Consider the following 19,978-nt stretch of genomic DNA (forward strand, 5'->3'; position numbering starts at 1 on the left):
GTCTTTGTAGTGTATTCAATTAAATATTGTTTGAATATGATTTGCAAATCATTGTATTCAGTTTTTATTTATGTTTAACACAATGTCCCAACTTCATTGGAATTGGGGTTGTAAAACACGTGTCAATATATATATGAATATGGATTTTCGGTCGAACTTTAGTGTGGAAAGTCTTTTTTATAGCTGTAAGTTATTGCACCAAACTCAACCTAAAATTGGGGCAATTTAACATGCATCCAAAAGGGATGTGAAATTCCAATCTTTGTCCTATAATTTCATCATTGGGTTATTTGTTTACCCGAAACTCTCTACAGAGAATTGTAACCAAATTATTTTCCCGTTAAGTCTTTTGGCACACATACATAATTATAACTCGATCCAGTGAGAGGCTGTATAATCACTTTATTAATCTACATTGTATTGCGGTTTACTAACTTGCAATGTCTAAAAAGTCAGTTTGAAAAGACCAAAGCCAATGTCTTAATTCGGAAAAGATCAGCCTCATGCGTACAGTATTAAGCCACACAAAAAAATTCCTCACAAAACAACATCTTCACACATGCATGTACAATACTGTGTTATTCACAAAATGAGATTTTTGAGCGTGCGCCCCCGTATTCTGTGTAAGTGTAGGCATCTGTGTAATGTCACTTCCTGTTAGCCACAGCATCTGTCTCGAGATACAGCAACAACAGATGGACGTCATGGCAACAACTATCGTTCCCCATCACGTTGATGGCAAAGCCACATAAACACATTGGCTTTGCATTGTCGGGTTGTCACTGACACAACATTGACAGCACGCTAGATTTAGTTTTCTGGGTTGAAGACAACACACTTACACACACAATGTACACACACATGCGTGCGCGCACACACACACACTACATTATTAGAACTTTGCACTTGTGCACTACCATTATGATCGTAGCGGAGCAAAAAAATACAAAAAAAAAAAAAATTAAAATGTAAAACATGTATTTGATGGAAATGGTGTTTTAGAGAGTGAAATTAATTAATTATTTCAACATTTATATAAAAAAAAAAATAATTAAAAAAAAAAAAGTATTGTATGTAATCAGCCCAGGCTGGCATATCCTACCTGGAGCCTCAAGTTTAATTGAAAATGTGGATGTCATAATGTTGATGCCTGCCTGTGACAGTCTCACATTACTTTTACAAGATCACATTATTAAGGAGGAGAATCTTTATTATTCCACTATTTTGTGCTTAGTTCATTGTTGCAGTCTCCGTTGACATTCTGCACATTTTCTCATTCTATTTCCTTCTATTATTTACATTTTTATGAGTCCATTTGAACAACAACTTTAGTGTGTGTGTGTGTGTGTGTGTGTGTGTGTGTGTGTGTGTGAGTGAGAATTTGCTGCATGGAGTGCATATCATTGGAGAAACTGGGGGATTAAGAAACCCTGACCTGCGTATATATATCTGTGTTGTGGCTGCACACACACACACGCACACACCTGATGAAGGGGTGGCAGAAGTAGGCAGAATGGTTCTAAGCAATGATGATGAGAGGATTGCTCTCACCTAAGGTGCTCCAGGCACATGTAGTGTGATTCACTGACTAAGGGGGGAAGGAGATGCTGGGGGAGACAGTGAAGAGTGAATAAGTATGAGTTCTTCCCTCCTGTGTGGAGATATAGGAGATGAGGAAGAAGGGCACCGAGGGAAAGCCAAAGAAAATATTGAGAGAGAGAGAGACAGGTTTTCAGTCGGTGGACCAGCCCCTCGACTGGGAGTGCTAGAGGGATTTAGGTGAAAGAAAAATAAACCCTGAAGTAGATGGACATGGAAAATTATTATCGAAGCCAGAAGAACCTTAATTGGGGGGGGGGGGCGCAAAGTGGTCATTGGGAAGAAGAAATGTGTGATCACAGGAATATGAGGCGTGATGAGGTGATCGCATGATTGTGGATAGGGTTGCATCTTGCACAATCAAATTGATGGCCTGCAGTGCATCACTCACTCCCACACATACAGAACACAACTTCATGTAAGGGTATTGAGACCACACACCCCATTTTGTGTGCTGTCCTCCATCACATAAAGGGATTTTTTTTTTCCATCCCCAAGCCCAAAACCTGCTAGCTTAATTTCCAGCCAGTTCCCCTTGCTAACACAAGATCTGGATTTGGCCCCTGGGTGCTAAATGGTTGCAGCCCAAGGTTTACTGCAAATAACAAATTTCCATGTATAATGAACATTTGCATCTGCAACATAACAGTATCAGTATACAGTAGCTTTAGCTTTTTCCACTTTCCAGCACGTATCCTCTCGTCAGCCTTTGTCCTCCATTTCATTTCGTTGCATTTGTCCTCTCACCCTTCTTCCAGTTTTCTCCTCATTTCCCACCATTTGTGTTTGTTTCCTGAAGCTGCAGTGACGCCCGTGTGTGGAAGCAGAGCTACCTTGTAGGCTTGTCAGCTCCCTATATGTTGAGAAGACACTAGATCAAGCTTTTACCTATCAGCACAGAGCGGAATAGAGCGAGCTAGAGAAAGAATGGCAATGGTTACAAAGTTGCTAGTAGCAAGAGTGGCAAGTGCATACAGCCTTTCCCCCAGACATGGCCTAATCAGTGGGTTAATTACGTCTCTTTGTAACTGTGTCAGCGTCATGTAACTGATTGGATTAACAATTTACATGTATCAAACAGTCACGTCTCACGCGTGTGCGTCTTAGTACACATTATGGTATTGCAAAGGTTAAGGCTGGACTTTGAACAGAAATTTAATCCAAAACATTTTCTGATATGACTGGGAGGCGAAAAAGTCTCTATTCTACTCTCTCTTTGTCTTCATTTTATATTTCCCAGATTTAATAAATGACTGAGGGCGTTGCTGTTAGCCATAATGATTTTCCTCCGTCTGCTGAAGTGGCCTCACAAGTTAATAAGTCGAGATGTATCGCATGTCTCACATCTTCAAACCATATGCTGTGTTTTTACCTTAAATTAGGCCGCGCTGGTTTACTAGAGTGGAACAATTTTAAGGTTTGATCTTCAGTAATATGTACCGGCATTTCTCGTGTATAATGCGCACCCATGTATAATACGCACCCCCAAAGTTGACCTGAACATTCTGGAAAACCCTTCTACTTATGTATAATGCATTTTTACAATGCATGATTTTGCTTCTACCCATATGATCAAAACATGAAGTATTATCTGTATTTTGTTAGTTATTTTATTTGAACACGTGATACTTTCTTTTTTTAATTTACTTGCTCTTATTTTGAAATTAACAACCCTACTTTTATTTAGTAAATGCGAAAACACACAGTTGTGCTCATATGTTTGATTACCCGGGGAGAATTTGTAAGGTGGGGTACAATTCTTTAAAGAAACATGGAGTAGGCGAAACACATTTAATTTTATTTTAATGGGATTCAAATTAAACTGTCAAGTATTTCAGAAAACCATTATCATTAAACACGACATAACCAAGAAGAAATTAATGATGGTTGTTGTTCAGTCATCAGTCATATTAAAAACAAAAAACAATATTTCACAAATTCCGCCAGGGTATGTGAACCTATGAGCACAACTGTACATATATGCAGTCATACGTACCCCTGTCATATTGGAATGAAGGCGTAGGCTACACTTTTTTATATAACCACTAGGTGGCGGTGGCATTTTGGAATGAAAGCGTACAGCTTTTTCATAACCACTAGATGGGGGCATAAATTTATAAAATGTGAATGATATAAATAGACATTTGCCCCTATATCTATGTATAATGCGCACTATTGACTTTTGACAATTTTTTGGTGGGGGGAAATGCGCATTATACATGAGAAAGTACGGTATTCCATGTTTTTTGTCAAAAGTATTAGCACAAGCCCAAATTTTGTAAATCATTTTCATATCTTTAATTAGGTTTGATCCTCAAGCGGAGTCCTTCCAGTTTGAGTTATTAGGACATAATCAAATAAGAAATTATAATCTAGATTTTGATTTTTCATTTGTTTAAAGTGTGTGTGTATCTGTCTAACCTTCCATTCCATCTCTGTTTGCAATCACAGAAGAAACAACGGACAAAAGAACTATCGCAACTATTTCACTCCTACAACCCTTATGACCACAAGGTAAGACTGTATTTGTCTTTTTTTTTCTCCATCAGTACCCACGTTCATCTTTCATCTTCAGCATGCGCTTCCGAAGAAGCCCCTCACTTGACATCAGATGTTGTCAGTCGTCATTCGTGGACCGTGATGATTTAGTTTTACACTTAATGGGATCATCTCTTGTCACCAATCTTGTGGATGAAAGCATGTTAGGTTTTGGCTCCTGATTACAATGGGGCCCCATTTTCCTCGGAGCTTGATGCTCAGCATTTAACTATACGGTATGGTGATCGATCCTCACTGAATTCAGTGATGCAGTTAGTATTGTGTTCAATACCGAGGCACCATCAACTAAATGATGTGGAAAATCTGGACGACTATTGCTCTCTTTTTGTGGAAAGCTTTACTTTACAGCACAGAGAGAGAACTCCTCTTCTTACGATGTGGAATTCCAAAATACTATTAAAAATAGACACTGCATCTGAACAGTGCAACTCTGATTTCAAACACCCAGGAACACTAGTCCAATCCTTCTTTCACTAAAATGATTTCGCAAATCTACTGTTACACAGTTTCCCATAAATCCCAGAATGCTCATGTAATTCTTTTTCCATCTCCAGAGATTGTAGATGTGCAAAACAAATCCCTGTGCATTACAAGTCAAGATAGCTGTGAGATATAATTTGCTAAAAAGATCTAATGCCAAGCATGAGTCCTCCCAGATCCACCAAGGTCTGCCCGTCTTTGCCTGTGTCCATTCGCTGAGGAAATGCGGATGAAAATCAGTTTTTATTAAGACCATATCGCTCTTCGTCTGAAGGTAGCCCTCCTATTTCTGTTTGAATCCAATGGGTGCCCGGCCTTTCAGCTTATAGTTTAGAGAAGGTTTTGTGAGTTCACATTAGTGTGCTCTCTGTGTACACGTGTAACAGCGAGAAAGCATGTATATAAAGGGTAGCGAGAAGTCTGCATCTTTACGGCTATTACTGCTAATATGCATTCGGCGATGTAGGAAAAGGTCATTAATAAAGACTGAGTTGCGGGGAGGCTGTTTTGTATGTGGGCCTTTATTGTTTCAAAGCTGCGGGCTACAAACCTAAATGAAACAATGTTTTTCAATGAACTAATTGTTGTTTTATTGCCAAAGTTGTGTCTTAACCTCCCATGGCTAATGAGAAATCACGAGAGAGGTAAATGTCAACCTTCAATACAGACTTATATTGCCACTCAATTGGGTTAATGAAATATTAGCTTCCTTCTTTATTGGGCTTTGTATTTTCCTGTCATGTAGTTGATCTCAGTTAAATATCACATGAGAGTTTACATTTTTATGAACATGTACGTACAGTGTTAAACACTCATACCCCCCCCGGGTGTATTTTAAGAGAAACGTTGCGAGTGGGTGTGCCTCTGCGTGTGTTTGCAATGATTAATGTGAAGTATCCTGTAGCCAGATGGTGCTGAACTCGGCCCATCCATCAGCAATGAAAAGACCGGTGGGCAGAAGCCTGGCACAGCACTTTGTCTAGGGCCAGTGCCCTGCACCACACACACACACATATGTACACACCTCCGCACGCACGCTCAGTAATGTTTACAGTGAACTCTCAATAATGCCCCACTGTTCAGTGTATTGTTTTAGAACACATAATATTGCAGTGTTTTGTGTCTTAAGCCTCCGTATTTCAGAGATTAGTCCTGGATCATTCATTTGTAGATTGTGTGTGTTTTTTTCTCTCGTGTTTTCGAGTAAGGCAGTTAACTTTGCAAGTATTATCTTAAATAACTATAGAATAAACAGGGTTTGATGTATGTGGTCAGCTGGTCGTCACGAGCTTGCTGGTGCTGGCATGTTCATTTATAGGTACTCCAGAGAAAATGTGCTTTTGCTGAGCACAGACATACTGCAAGGTTGTATAAATTGTGTAAAAACACAATACACAGACTAACACCTCTGCATTTTCTCTTGATTTTCTTCTTTTTTTAATTTTAATTTAAAGTATTTATTTATTTATTTTGTGCCCCTGAAGGCTCGGCCCTGCCGTGTCAAAGTTGTGAGACGCGTGCCCGGTTGAATGTGCAGTGCACGCCTTCAGCTGGTTCTCTCAGTGCTTACAGTGCCCCTTGACCCTGTCACTGTGCGCCATCATAATCTCCTGAGAACATACAAATACAGATGCCGCATCCATTTTCCGTGCTGTGTGCATAGGCCTGAATGACAAGAGTGACAGTTTGCCTTGCAGCTAGAGAGAAGGGACAAGCTGTCAACATGGACCGTTGCACCTGCTCAGCCCCACCAGGGAAGGCTACAAGAGAGAGGCTGTGCAAAATATTTAAAAAATCCAATTGGAATAAAGGAAGTAGGTAGGGGCAGTTACGATGAAAAACCAATGAATGAGCGTTCATGGAAAATATAACTTAATTGCACACAATAAATTCCCCCTCCTACCAGTTTTTGTGAACTTCCAGTTTTCCCGCTAACATTCACGTTATTAGCATTTGTCACAAAGAAGAAATAAATAAAAAAAAATGGAAAAAGTTAATTAGTCTAACAGGTCTCTCTCTCCCCAACAGATCACTTTTAATATATTTTTTTTCATTGTTCCCCCTCCCCCCTTGGGGATCCTAATTGTGTTTATTTGCTGAAGGATTTTTCCAAGCTACTGGTTTATAATGTTGCGAAAAGCTAACCTCTGTCTTTGTCAAACTTGACGTTTGCTTGCCACACTTTTGTCCTCGTTTTTCCTGTTAATTAAAGTACTACTTGAGTAGACAAAAGCGGCAACGGAAAGAGACAAAACATTTATTGGGTTCAGCGGTTTGTTTTCTTTCCACATTCTATTTGCTTGTCAGTCCACGTCTATTTCAGTGTTATCATTAAAAAGTGTCCAATAGGTCACACCATCTTCAGAATATTGGCATGAGATAACAATGCCACTGACTGTCCCCAGTCCGCTTGCATGTTAATTAAAATCTGGTGTGCGCGTCTGCAATGATATTCCGCCCACATTGCGATGCTGTTTGCCAAAGACATGCTTGTCTCTTCTTTTCCTGTTGCACAGCAGAGTTCTATAGACATGTATACATTTTGCTCAATCTGTCAAGCTTACACAAGAGGGACTTATGAAACGCACGTACGCATGTACGGCCCTGCAAATGACCAAACGCAAATGAGAGCCGTGACTTCAGTTGGAACCGGTTTTCTGGGATTCTAATCTGTGTGGCCACACAGTGCTGGTTCATTGTATTGTCCTTGTAGCTTTCAATAAGTAGGCAAGAGATGACATATAATGCAGAAAAATACGAGAGAAATTAAACTGGGAAAAAAAAAAAGAATCATCTCAACAACAGCAGTCTAAAGTCTGATTGAAAGGGATCTTCAGTTTTACGACAGATTTCCATTCCTATGATGGCAACGTAGCCTGAATTTGTGTCGGAACGTGCCGTAAACTGCTGCAAATGCAGCACTAAACTCATAATTACAGTAAATATTTGAATGAAAAATACTGCTTGGCCAGAAATGCAGTGGCAGTCCCCGCAGTCAAGGATCATCTCCAGCGGATCCAGGCTGTATGGAATGTCGTCCGTGCGGCATTGACCCGGTCCGCTGAACGCAACAAACAGCTCGCGGACCGTCATCGCTCCCCGACGCCCGAATACAAGGTGGGCAAATCTCTCTGGCTTTCTTCTCACGACCTCCCACTTCAGACTGAATCCCGTTAGCTCACTCCTAGTTTCATTGGTCCTTTCCCGATTACCAAAATCATCAATCCCACTTCCGTCCGGTTGAAGCTTCCACTGTCCTTGAAAATTCACCCAACCTTCCACGTCTCGTTGCTTAAGCCTGTCTCCACCTACGCCCTGAAATCCTCGCCGCAGTATTGCAGTTACGTTCAGTGGTACCACAACCCCATTTACCTCCCGTAAATCACCCTATTCCTCGTTCCCTTTTTGACTCCTGTGTCTCCTTGTTCCAGTGTGTTTCCCCCCCGTGTTCCTGATCCACGTAATTCCTGCTGCCAAGCCAGCCGCCAGTCCTCACCACTGCCTGCCACCTGTCCACACCGCCGCCTGCCAACACACCTAGGACCACCGCCATTACCTTTCATCAATAAACTATTCATCCTTTAACATCTGCCTCTGACTGCTCTTGGATTCAGCCACTCTCTATTCGTGCCAATAAGTATTCAGACCCTTTGTTCAGTATTTAGTAGAAGCACCGTTTTGAGATAATACAGCCATGAGTCTTTTTGGGAATGATGCAACAAGTTTTTCACACCTGGATTTGGGGCTCCTCTGCCTTTCCTCCTTGCAGATCCTCTCCAGTTCTGTCAGGTCAGATGGTGAACGTTGGTGGGCAGCCATTTTCAGGTCTCTCCAGAGATGCTCAATTGGGTTTAAGAGGGATCTGGCTGGACCATTCAAAAACAGTCACGGAGTTGTTCTGAAGCCACTCCTTCATTATTTTAGCTGTGTGCTTAGGTCATTGTCTTATTTGAAGGTGAACCTTCGGCCCAGTCTGAGGTCCTGAGCGCTCTGGAGAAGGTTTTCATCCAGGATATCCCTGTACTTTGCTGCATTCATCTTTTCTTCGATTGCAACCAGTCTCCCTGTCCCTGTGGCTGAAAAACACCCCCGCAGCATGATGCTGCCACCACCATGCTTCACTGTTGGGACTGTATTGCACAGGTGATGAGCAGTGCCTGGTTTTCTCCACACATGTCCCTTAGAATTAAGGCCAACAATTTCTATCTTGGTCTCATCAGACCAGAGAATCTTATTTCTCACCATTTTGGAGTCCTTCAGGTGTTTTTTAGCAAACTCCATGCGGGCTTTCATGTGTCTTGCACTGAGGAGAGGTTTCCGTCGGGCCACTCTGCCATATAGCCTCGACTGGTGGAGGGCTTCAGTGATGGTTGACTTTCTAGAACTTTCTCCCATCTCCCAACTACATTTCTGGAGCTCAGCCACAGGGATCTTTGGGTTCTTCTTTACCTCTCTCACTAAGGCACTTCAACCCCCAATTGCTCAGTTTGGCCGGACGGCCAGCTCTCGGAAGGGTTTTGGTCGTCCCAAACGTCTTCCATTTCAGGATTATGGAGGCCACTGTGCTCTTAGGAACCTTATTTTTTGGAACCTTGGCCAGGTCTGTGCCTTGCCACAATTCTGTTTCTGAGCTCTTCAGGCAGTTCCTTTGACCTCATGATTCTCATTTGCTCTGACATGCACTGTGAGCTGTAAGGTCTTCTTATATAGACAGGTGTGTGGCTTTCCTAATCAGTCCAATCAGTATAATCAAACACAGCTGGACTCCAATGAAGGTGTAGAACCATCAGCAAAAATTTCAACAATTCCGTTTTTTTCTGTCAATATGTGGTGCTGTGTGTAGTAAAAAAAAAAGTAAAAAAAATTACTTACATTATTTTAACAAATGGCTGCAATATAACAAAGAGTGAGAAATTTAAGGGGGTCTGAAAACTTTCGGTAGCCACTGTATGTGGTGGGCCACAAATTAGTTTTCCAATAAGAACACCAGGAGGTGCAGTGAGTTGGTATACTTTATATGCGAGATTCAATCACTACCTGTGCAGGTACAGTATCGGTTACCGACTGTATTTTTTCTTTTTATTTCTTTTTTGCGATTGTCTAGTTTGTGCGACGGTTCTTCCTTATTAAAAATCATGTATGTTGCAGTGTATATTCTTCCTTTCTTCTGTCTTTCTCTGAACTTTATTTGTTGAGGCTCCTCCATTTTTTTTTTTTTTTGGAAAAGTGTCACCAAAAAGTAATTGAAAAAAAATGTTTACACAAATATTTTGGTCCAATTTACAACTGTACAGCCTCAGATTCTGTTGAATTGTAGGTTTAAAATGGTAAAACCGTGGAACAATGCCACCAGCAGTCTAATTGCTCCCAGCCTACAAGTGGACGCGTGTCGGCCAAGTAGGCATAAAGGTTTATTATGAATGCAGCCTCATTTGCCTAATTGTTTCACTGTCCCTGATTGCTTAGCTCAACTAATCTTTAGACATTTGAAGCCTGCTTCAAGAAAAATCATTACAATCTATATGGAAATTCAGACACATTGTCTTAAGCTATTGACAGAAACAGCCTCAACTTTTGTTTCTTCTTTGTGTCTGTGCTGTCAGAGGAATTCCTCACTGGTTCTGATTGGACCTCTATTTTCGTGCACACTAAAAGACGAGGGACAGATGACTGATCCAGCTCCTGTACTTATTTATCTGGCTGATGTTGTGCATGTTGTGTGGTTGGTTGTTCCTTTCACCCTTTCCATTTAAATCCCTGTTTATCACTTTATCACAGAGTTGCACACACAATGCTAAGACAGCCAAATAACTCAGCCAATATCTGCAGGATTAATTCACTTTGCCTTGAGAGACGCAAACTACATTGGTTTTCTTTGTTAGGCACTTCAGCTTTTCATTAAACACACTGTGGCGAGCTTATCGCTCACTGTGCATATACGTGTTTACATGTTCACAACATTTTTTTTCTCTCTTGTTTCTGTACCTCTACTGTTGCTAATCCCCCCTTACATGGCAATCATCAGTGTTGAAATCATTAATATATTTTGTTTTAGATTTGGTAAAACTGGCTAGAAGCGATGCCTTGTATTAATGTTTAGGTTTTAAAACTACGCACGCTTTTAATTTGGTAATTGGATATTAAACATTCACCTTTTTACTTTCACTGAATAATACGTGTTTATTATCGTTATAAAAGATTGAAGTGAATCCAGATTCTGTTTGCAGGTTGTGAGGTCTATTTCAAGCAGCAGGTGGGCCTTTAACTCCTGCTGTAACACTGATTTAGCCAGTAGAACATATTTGTGCTAAATACCAGCTATAGCGCTTTGAAGAAAAGGAGAAGAAAATACCAAGTGCTCCGATAGTGATTCCTAACTACCACATATTTATTTGAGGTTAACAAAATAAAGAAGAAAAAAACCAGAAAGAATTTGCAAAAACATTGCTTCTGTACGTTAGGATATAATAGCATACAGAGAAGTTGTTGAAAATGCTGCTCCCCCCACTTGCGAATTGTGAAAATTGAGTATTATAAAACTTTCATCCTCGCTACAGTTCCCCGAAAGTCTTGTTTCAATATCGTAATGTTATAGTGTGCATGTCGTTTGCAATGCAACACCTGTATAAAACATTTCTGCAAGGACATGGCCAATGTAACTTTAATAAGTTCTGCTTGTCACTCATTTGTCCAAGTTAATCATTTGTAAAAGAAAAAAATATATATATTTTTTTATTATGCAATAATTCTGAGTTATGAATAAAGTATCCTCAATGGGATAGTGTTATCCGAAAATTGATGTAGAGTTATAGGTGCGTGTGTCTGTAAATCCGTGTGGGTAAACACCAGCAGTCGAGTAACAACAGTCTGACAACAACATCTGCTTTTTGTATGAGTCAACAGGTGCTTAATTCCCACACCTGCACTTATGTATGTACAATAAAAATGAGCATAGAAATGAATGCTGTAACTTAATTTAGAATTGCAGGAGATTATTGGATTTTTCAGGGATTTTAGAAGTTATGACTGACCATGTCAATCTTGAATCTTTCAATTTTCATGATGGAAGGTTACAAAAAAAATCTGACCTCTACTTTCCCACTTTTTTAATGGTAGGTAAAGGTTAGTTGTCGTGTGTGCAATGTATTCCATAGATCATTTTACACTTGAGACTACAGTGGGTACGGAAAGTTTACAGACCCCCTTAAATCTTTCACTCTTTGTTATATTGCAGCCATTTGTTAAAATCATTTAAGTTATTTTTTTCACTCATTAATGTACACACAGCACCCCATATTGACAGAAAATAAACGGAATTGTTGAATTTTTTGCTGATGGTTCTCCACCTTCATTGGAGTCCAGCTGTGTTTGATTATACTGATTGGACTTGATCGGGAAAGCCACACCCCTGTCTATATAAGACCTTACAGCTCACAGTGCATGTCAGAGCAAATGAGAATCATGAGGTCAAAGGAACTGCCTGAAGAGCTCAGAAACAGAATCGTGGCAAGGCACAGATCTGGCCAAGGTTACAAAAAATATTCTGCTGCATTTAAGGTTCCTAAGAACACAGTGGCCTCCATAATCCTTAAATGGAAGACGTTTGGGACGACCAGAACCCTCCCAAACTGAGCAATCTGGGGAGAAGAGCCTTGGTGAGTGAGGTAAAGAAGAACCCAAAGATCACTGCGGCTGAGCTCCAGAGATGCAGTTGGGAGATGGGAGAAAGTTCTAGAAAGTCAACCATCACTGCAGCCCTCCACCAGTCGGGGCTTTATGGCAGAGTGGCCCGACGGACGCCTCTCCTCAGTGCAAGACACATGAAGACCACATGGAGTTTGCAACAAAAAAACACACCTTAAGGACTCCAAGGTGGTGAGAATTAGGGCCACTGCGGGTTCTCTCCTGTAGCACTTTGTTCTCTTTATAGCGGAGTTACAAAATTGGGCCACAGAGTGAATAATTTATGGGGGTCTGAATACTTTCCGTACCCACTGTATGTGAGTCCTGGGATGGACATGTTACGGAAACAATGAGTCCCAGCCCTGGAAACAATGAGTCCCTGCAACTTCTCATCACGGAATATAGATACAGTAATCCTCCACTACATCGCGGTTCTTGCTTGATGGTTCCGCCATAATGCAGATTTTTATTACAATTGTTACTCTTTAATCTTTTATTCTGTTTGTACAATATTTTGTTTATGTTTGTTCAAAACCTTTGTTTTGGTTCTTAATGGCATTTCACATATTATATGCACTTTTAATAAGAGCTCCCAGTGGGAACTTCCCACTTAACAGCCTTTGTGCATCTTCACTTAGCGTTTTGTGACATATGATACATTAGGTTCATGGCTGTGCCTTTATGAGCTTAGACCAGTTGACGAGGAATAAGACAAGTGTTCTTTGTATTGCTACAAGTTTTGGAAGTGTTCAATTTGTTCAAACTAAAATGAAGAAACCTGGAGAGAGAAAAATAATTCCATCATCTCCCTTCACCTAAACCCCCCTCTGCTTGGGTACATGATGATGATGATGATGATGATCCATGTATAACTCTTATTCCTCTCTGGTCACATTTGCCACGTTTTTCACCTATTTAAAATTTTTTCACATTTGACGGTACTCATAATTAAGAGAGACACTCCGCAGCCCGCAGTGCTAACGTTATGTTAATAAAGTAGACTAACGTTAAGCTCACCGATTTGCGCTTCACTTTAATTTCTCGGTCGCCCGTCATACTCCTCAGAGAGAAAGGTTGGTGTAAGAACAAACAGGTGTTCGCCTAGCATTTGACTATGAAATGCGACCACACTTTAGCCATTTGGCGTTTTTCTCTCCTCATTTCGGCGTCGCATTTTGCAACCGCTGTCTTAGCGCTTCTGAGTCGAACGCTTCACTTTCGCATTCCACGCATTGGTGACATAAGCGCGTTGTGTCGTATAGGCCACGGCTGTCTTCCATCTTCACGACCGTCTCCGCGGTAGACCTGATATGGAGAATTTTATTTTATTTTTTTCTGATGCGCAAAATGGAAATTTTGACCTGGAAACTGCAATGCGAGACCATTTAAATCGAACTTTGCATGGCTCACTTACCTCAGTAGACGCACAAGTTTTTTGCGTCCCTCATCATTTGTGTGTGTCAGGGACGCAGGACGTACATCAAATGAGATCCCTGGATTCTGTGTTTATCTCCCGAGACCAGGCACCAAAACCAGATGTTAAACAGACTAAAAATGAACCTTTTGTATGCCTCTTTCGGGATTATTTTTGTCAAAATACTGGTCGCAGTGGTATGGTGAGGTAAGCTGCGCTGATCCAAACTGGAATCCCAATGATAGCTAACTGGAAAAAATTTTTTTAACTGTTTTGTATGCAGTTTGTTGCTCTTGCTGTTACTCTGCTCCTTCTTACTACTGCTAGTGGGCCTCCACCTGAAACTCTCGAGAGTTACATGAAGGGGACCTTTATTCACGTCCGATAAAGGGAACCCCCACATTGAAACTTCAAGCAGATGAATGCGCTTACACATACAAACACACACACACACACACACACACACACACACACACACACACTCGAGGCAGGAACAAATAGGGCCACTGCAGGTTCTCTCCTGTAGCACTTTGTTCTCTTTATAGCGGAGTTACAAAATTGGGCCACACCAGGAGGGGAAAGTGATGCATTCAGTCTAAGTTCAGGTGTGGTTTTATTTGTTTGTCGTGTGTGTGTGTGTGTGCGTGTGCGTGTAAGAAGGAAATGTGATGACAAGCAAGAAAATTATATCATGCATTTTACCATTATGTTTTATGTGTTTTTAGCTAAAATAAGCCTTGTTTTCACATCTGTTTTAATCGTCCTGTTGACATTTCATCTTTGGATACTAACTTTTAAGCACCTTAAATAGTTTTGCTTTTTTTTTTTTTAGTTGAATGTGATGTTGAGTTTGGTATTGATTGTTTCACTGGAGGCTAATTTGTAGATCAATGCCATATTGTGGTAAAGTGGAGGTATTTAAAAAAAAAATGGGCTGGTATAGACTGTCCGCTATTATTGTGCAACTCTAACATCTTTCTTGTAAAATATGAAAAATAACACATCACATAAGTTGAACGATTCATGGGTTTTCATCCTGATTTGTTTCCATACATTTTATACTCTTAAGATTCATATACCATAGTTTTACTTATAAAGATGCTTTAAAAAAATGAATTAGTAAATTAAGGGGACAAATGCCTCTTATTTGCAAACCATCACTATCATTAGTGTTTGAGAAACATATGACCTGTATTTAAACATACCATTTTATTTAGTTTGACTTCAATACTCCAACTTATAACTGAAGAAAAACGTATTCAACATTTGAACACAGCAGATAACAAAATAATTGTAAACAGCTTTACATGTTCACCATCAACAATAATTGAAACACAAATTGAATTGAGACAAGAATTAGACCAAACAGAATAACTGGATCGTAGGTAATGGGGGTAACGGCCCCTTTTTAATAGCTTTGACACGTATTCACATCTTTGCCCCTCTTATTCTTATTGTTCTTTTCCTTGGTCATCTCCTCGTGTGTTTTGTATCGATTCGTGCGTTGCCTTGTTGTGCTGAAGGACTGTTAATTGGCTGTTTGGAGCTGATGAATAGCTTTAATTACCAGGCCTGGTTAGATAAGGCGAGGATAGTATGATGCAGACAGAAAAACAAGGTGCATTGCGTAGTTGTTCCTGGATTTTATTTATTCTATTTGTTAATCAGGAAGTTCATATGGAATATGTCATGAGATTATAAAGTATTATAATTACATACATTATGATACATTTTGGGGGCTAAAGAAATATTGTTCCTCCCCAGGATTCCGATTTACAAAAATATACAATGTATTAATGATGTTGCCATAATATCAATACATTATGTAATTGTACAGGAACCGAAAAAGCCCTTTGCCAGCAAAATGTGTGATTACTTGACGATCAATGAAATTGCTTCAAGGATTTTACACTTGACGAGCCAACAAAAACCGACCTGAGACGCAACTCTAACCGCTACATTCACCCCCGCTCCCACCGCCCGCAAAGAAATGGACATTTGACCAAAATTAACACAGGCTTCAGTCAAGATTGCCTGACAAGTTTTCATTTGTCCCACCACTATAATTCCACGCGCATTTGACCCACCACTATAGTTCCATGCGCAAAAACAAATATGTCAAATAGCCAAGAACTGCCAAAGACATTATTGTCACATACTTTAATCAAATCTATTCTTAAGGGAGCAAGCGACTCATAATTATGTGCTTTTGACAGTTGATGTGTAGGACACTCTTGTAAAAGAGATTTATAATCTCAATGAGGTCTACCTTGCTAAATAAAGGTTGAAATGAAACGTGCATGTTGGGCTCACTCATTCAGAGACTAGATTAGGTTAGATTAAATCAAATCAAATTGGATTATTGCTGACATTTTTAGTCTCTTAGGTAAAGTTATTTAATGACTAGAATTTCACTTTCATTTATAAATGCTGTTATAATACGTGTCATTTAATAATATTTTCATTCTTCGTTAAAAAGCGGAGTGATTAAAAGCGAAATGAACCGTTATTAAAAATGTAATTAATTAAAACACAGTTTTTGCATCTGTCTTTATCTTCCTAACATTATGTCTTTGGAGTTTAATAGACTATTCTTGTGTGAAAGAAAATATAGACACAGCATCATTTATTGCAATTTTTAATTTTTTTTTTTTTTAATACAGCCTCTCCCACGCTTTTCTCCCTTTTGCTATATTTCTTTGTCTCTCTTTGCTTCCTCTTCACTGTAGCTCATCTGTGAGTGTTGATATAAGATATGAGCCCAGACTTGTTGAAGCGGCTTGTTTGAAGTCTTGCCAGTGGGGGGGGGGAATGGATTTAAGAGTTCTTTTAAACAGCAAAGCAACATCAGGGATTGTCTCTTTTCTTTGACAAGAGCAGCTTAGTTGTTCATCCTATAAGGTTATAGGTAAATATAGGTAAATAAAGGAGATGCGCCTCAGACTGAGTCACCTTTTGTCACATTTGCTCATTCGGGGAGGCACGCTTATAAAGCTGCAATTAATGAGGCTGTTATCTGATCTGATTTTCTTTAAAATTACATATTTGCACTGACAAGTATGACAACTTCTCATTAGTATTCTTCCAATCCTGGATAATTTTAGTCATATAATTTGCAGTGCAAACAAGCTCTTCGGTAGCTAGGCTGCTAAAAGTAATTAGGAATGACTGGCTTGAGCACTGGGAATTTATATTTTAATGATAAAACTTTTAATTCACTGTATATTTAAAAAACAAAAGTGAGAAATAAACAGCCCTTCCCCCGCACCCCATGTTTGCGACCACTTGAGCAGTTTTCTAACACACAAACAGACCGCGGGAACAATGCAGCAAGGGATCCTGGTTAAAGTAGGCCATTTTAAACTAAAAAGAAGCGATTTGGCGACCGCTTAAAAGTGGTTGCTTGCATAAGCCAGAATGCGCAAGGTGTCTTTTATTGTGACAAAATCTGCGGTCCAAAAATAACTCCAACCAGGACTTAACCAGAGGGCTATAGATGGTTTTCAAATCATCAAATTGGATTTTTCATTTGTTGGACATTGACGTGTCTTTGTTTTGGAATAGTACAAGATGTAATGATTCAATTTTGATTCGCTATTCATTTGTTACTGTCAATGCGAATGTCAATTGGGGATTCCCAAAGGGAGACTGAGCCCTAATTTATTGTTCTCCGTCAGGTTACCTTTTTGATATATTTAGTGTTATCCTTTAAAATACTTTTGCACTATTTGAAATGATCAAATACCAAGAGGGAAACAGCCTCATCTGGAAGTTTTTCGTTTTTTTTTTTTTTTTTGGGTCACGTCTTCACGCATCCATCCCTCTTATCTACTGTATTGCTGTCATATTGTTAACGTGAGTGTGCCCATTAAAAGGTAAGCGCAGCAGCCTACTGGCTTGTCAGACAACGTGATGACATGAGATTCCTGCTGAATGAAAGCAGTGGAGATCAAAGTATTTAAATGGCCACCTGTGTGCATGGGCACGGCGCGTCACTGTTCCGTGCAATACGTGCACTACATACATTTGCTTTGGAATATAATTGTTATCATATCATTTTTATTAGTACTGTATTATGAGATGATATTTTACTAATGCCAACTATTGACTGAATCTAAATACGGGGGTGTTTGTTCAATTTACATCATCTCTAATTCCATGATACTTGGCCTAATTTTCTATACAATACACTTATACAGTATATACATACAATATGTAGTTAAACACACTTTTGTGTGTTGTATGTTTATCTTCGCGTTGCAATCTCTGAAGTTGGACCTTTCTTCAGAGATGGTAGGACTGATTTATTTAGAGGAGCTAAAAAAAAGATAATAGACAAACGAAAAAAATGTTGCAGGTTAAAGTGAAAAGATCGCCTTGAGGTGAACATTTGTTCCTCTTAATCACTACATAAGCAAATATTCATATACTGTATATTGTGAATGGGAACCTACGACCACAACCTCAGAAGAAATTATTTTAAAAGTACGCAAAAGTGGTTGTTATCACATGTGTCTTCATCCTCGTTACCTTATGTGTGTTTTTGCACTTGCTTTTTGACGTCCGTACTCCGAGGCAGACTGCAAGGCCACGTTGTAATTGCATTGGTTGGAAAGTGTTTTTTGATTAAGGCAAAACACGCCCTGACAGAAAGTCCTCAAGCTAGCGTTGAACATAAACAACCAGTCAAATTCATTTGTCAACTGAGGGGTAAACTGTGTGGGTTATAGAAAAGGTGTGTCGCGGCATCACCAGTTTTTTCTTTGTTTTCTTTTTTTGCTGTGGGGAAAGAGGAGGCATGACGTCTATTAGAATGGATGATCCTCAACTGCCAAACTAAACTTCTACTTATACTATTTATTGGCTGTCTCATTTGGCATTATATCATTAATTATTGCACTATAATAAAAACACTGCAGGGAGTCCTGACGACAGCGTTCCTTCCGTTTGTTCCGATGACATCGTAATCTGATTTTGGAAGACACGCAATCGCTAACCTATAGTAACATTGTAGTGAAGTCATAATTACAAAAAATATTTGGATGATGAACACATGTGGACCATGAACATGAAATACAGCAATCCCTTGGTTTTGCAGGGGTTAGGTTCCGGACCAACCCCACAATAGGTGAAATCCACGAAGTAGCAACAAACCATTTTTTTTGTTATATAAATATATTTATAAACTATACATATTTTAAAGCTGTATGAACCTCGCCAGATTCTCATTAATCTTCTCCACACTCCTATTAACCGCTACCAAACTCTTATAAACACTTTATATACTCTTAAACATACAGTAATACACAGTAGTACTGTAGGCTGTTTATTTTATTCCATGTAATGTGTTTTAATTATTTTAAAAAAAATTTTTTTTTAATGTTGTAGGCTATAAGAAGCATTTATTTTACCACAAAAAAATTATAGCATACACTCAAAATCCCGCGATATAGACAAAGAATCCACAATGCACATCCGCAACAGGTGAACCACGAAGGAACACTGTATTTAAAGGAAAAACAGAAACATAAAAAAACAAAACACAATTTCTACCTTTAATTTGTGTTTGGCGTGCACACTGGATAGGTGCAAACTAATTGACTTTTGACGCTGTTCGTAACTAGGAAACACCATAAGTCCATGTCCAAGTCCATAAACTGAGGACCCCTGTATAACATTTGCAATACTGCCGAAAGACATCGTCGAAATTACAGTTGCCTCCATGAGATCGGATGTGATGAGGTGTAGTGCATGTTACTCTGACCCAAGAGGAGAAACCAAGCTGTTTATTTGTCCTAACGTATTAGTTAATCACTTTGTCCGCCAAGTGTGGCTCAAAGTGTGGAGGGCTTTTGGAGGACAGCGGCTACTTTATTAATCTAATGTTGTATGAATTCATTGTTACTTGTGCTGACCTGTTTACGGATGTGGGCCCATTGACATGAATGCGTGACGGCTCATGCTCATTAGGAGGCGAACGTATAGAGCTGGCGAAACCGCCATCAGCTTTTGTCGGCCACCTAAGCCACATTCACCACAGGCTAATATGCCAGTTTATATGTTCTATCCTGTGGCCTATATCATATGTGAGAAGATGTAAGTAACAATAGATTCACTGAGACAAACAAGGTCACGACATCCTCACAGCACATTAAAAGATCACAGTGACAGCTTGAACCTTTTTTATTTGTTGGTTACTTGCATGTAAACCTTATATACAACTGCTCTGTGTTAAGAATAGTT

General features: G+C 39.6%; 1 protein-coding gene across 1 annotated transcript in view; it reads left to right on the top strand.

Annotated features, from left to right (window-relative positions):
* cdkal1 (CDK5 regulatory subunit associated protein 1-like 1) overlaps positions 1-19,978 on the top strand; it is a 212,621-nt gene that overhangs the window by 162,319 nt on the left and 30,324 nt on the right. Inside the window, 1 exon segment of the mRNA XM_061675218.1 lies at positions 4,051-4,113. Within this exon segment, the coding sequence (XP_061531202.1) occupies positions 4,051-4,113 (63 nt within the window).

This window comes from Phycodurus eques, chromosome 4, assembly GCF_024500275.1.
Source record: "Phycodurus eques isolate BA_2022a chromosome 4, UOR_Pequ_1.1, whole genome shotgun sequence".
Classification (NCBI taxonomy): domain Eukaryota; kingdom Metazoa; phylum Chordata; class Actinopteri; order Syngnathiformes; family Syngnathidae; genus Phycodurus; species Phycodurus eques.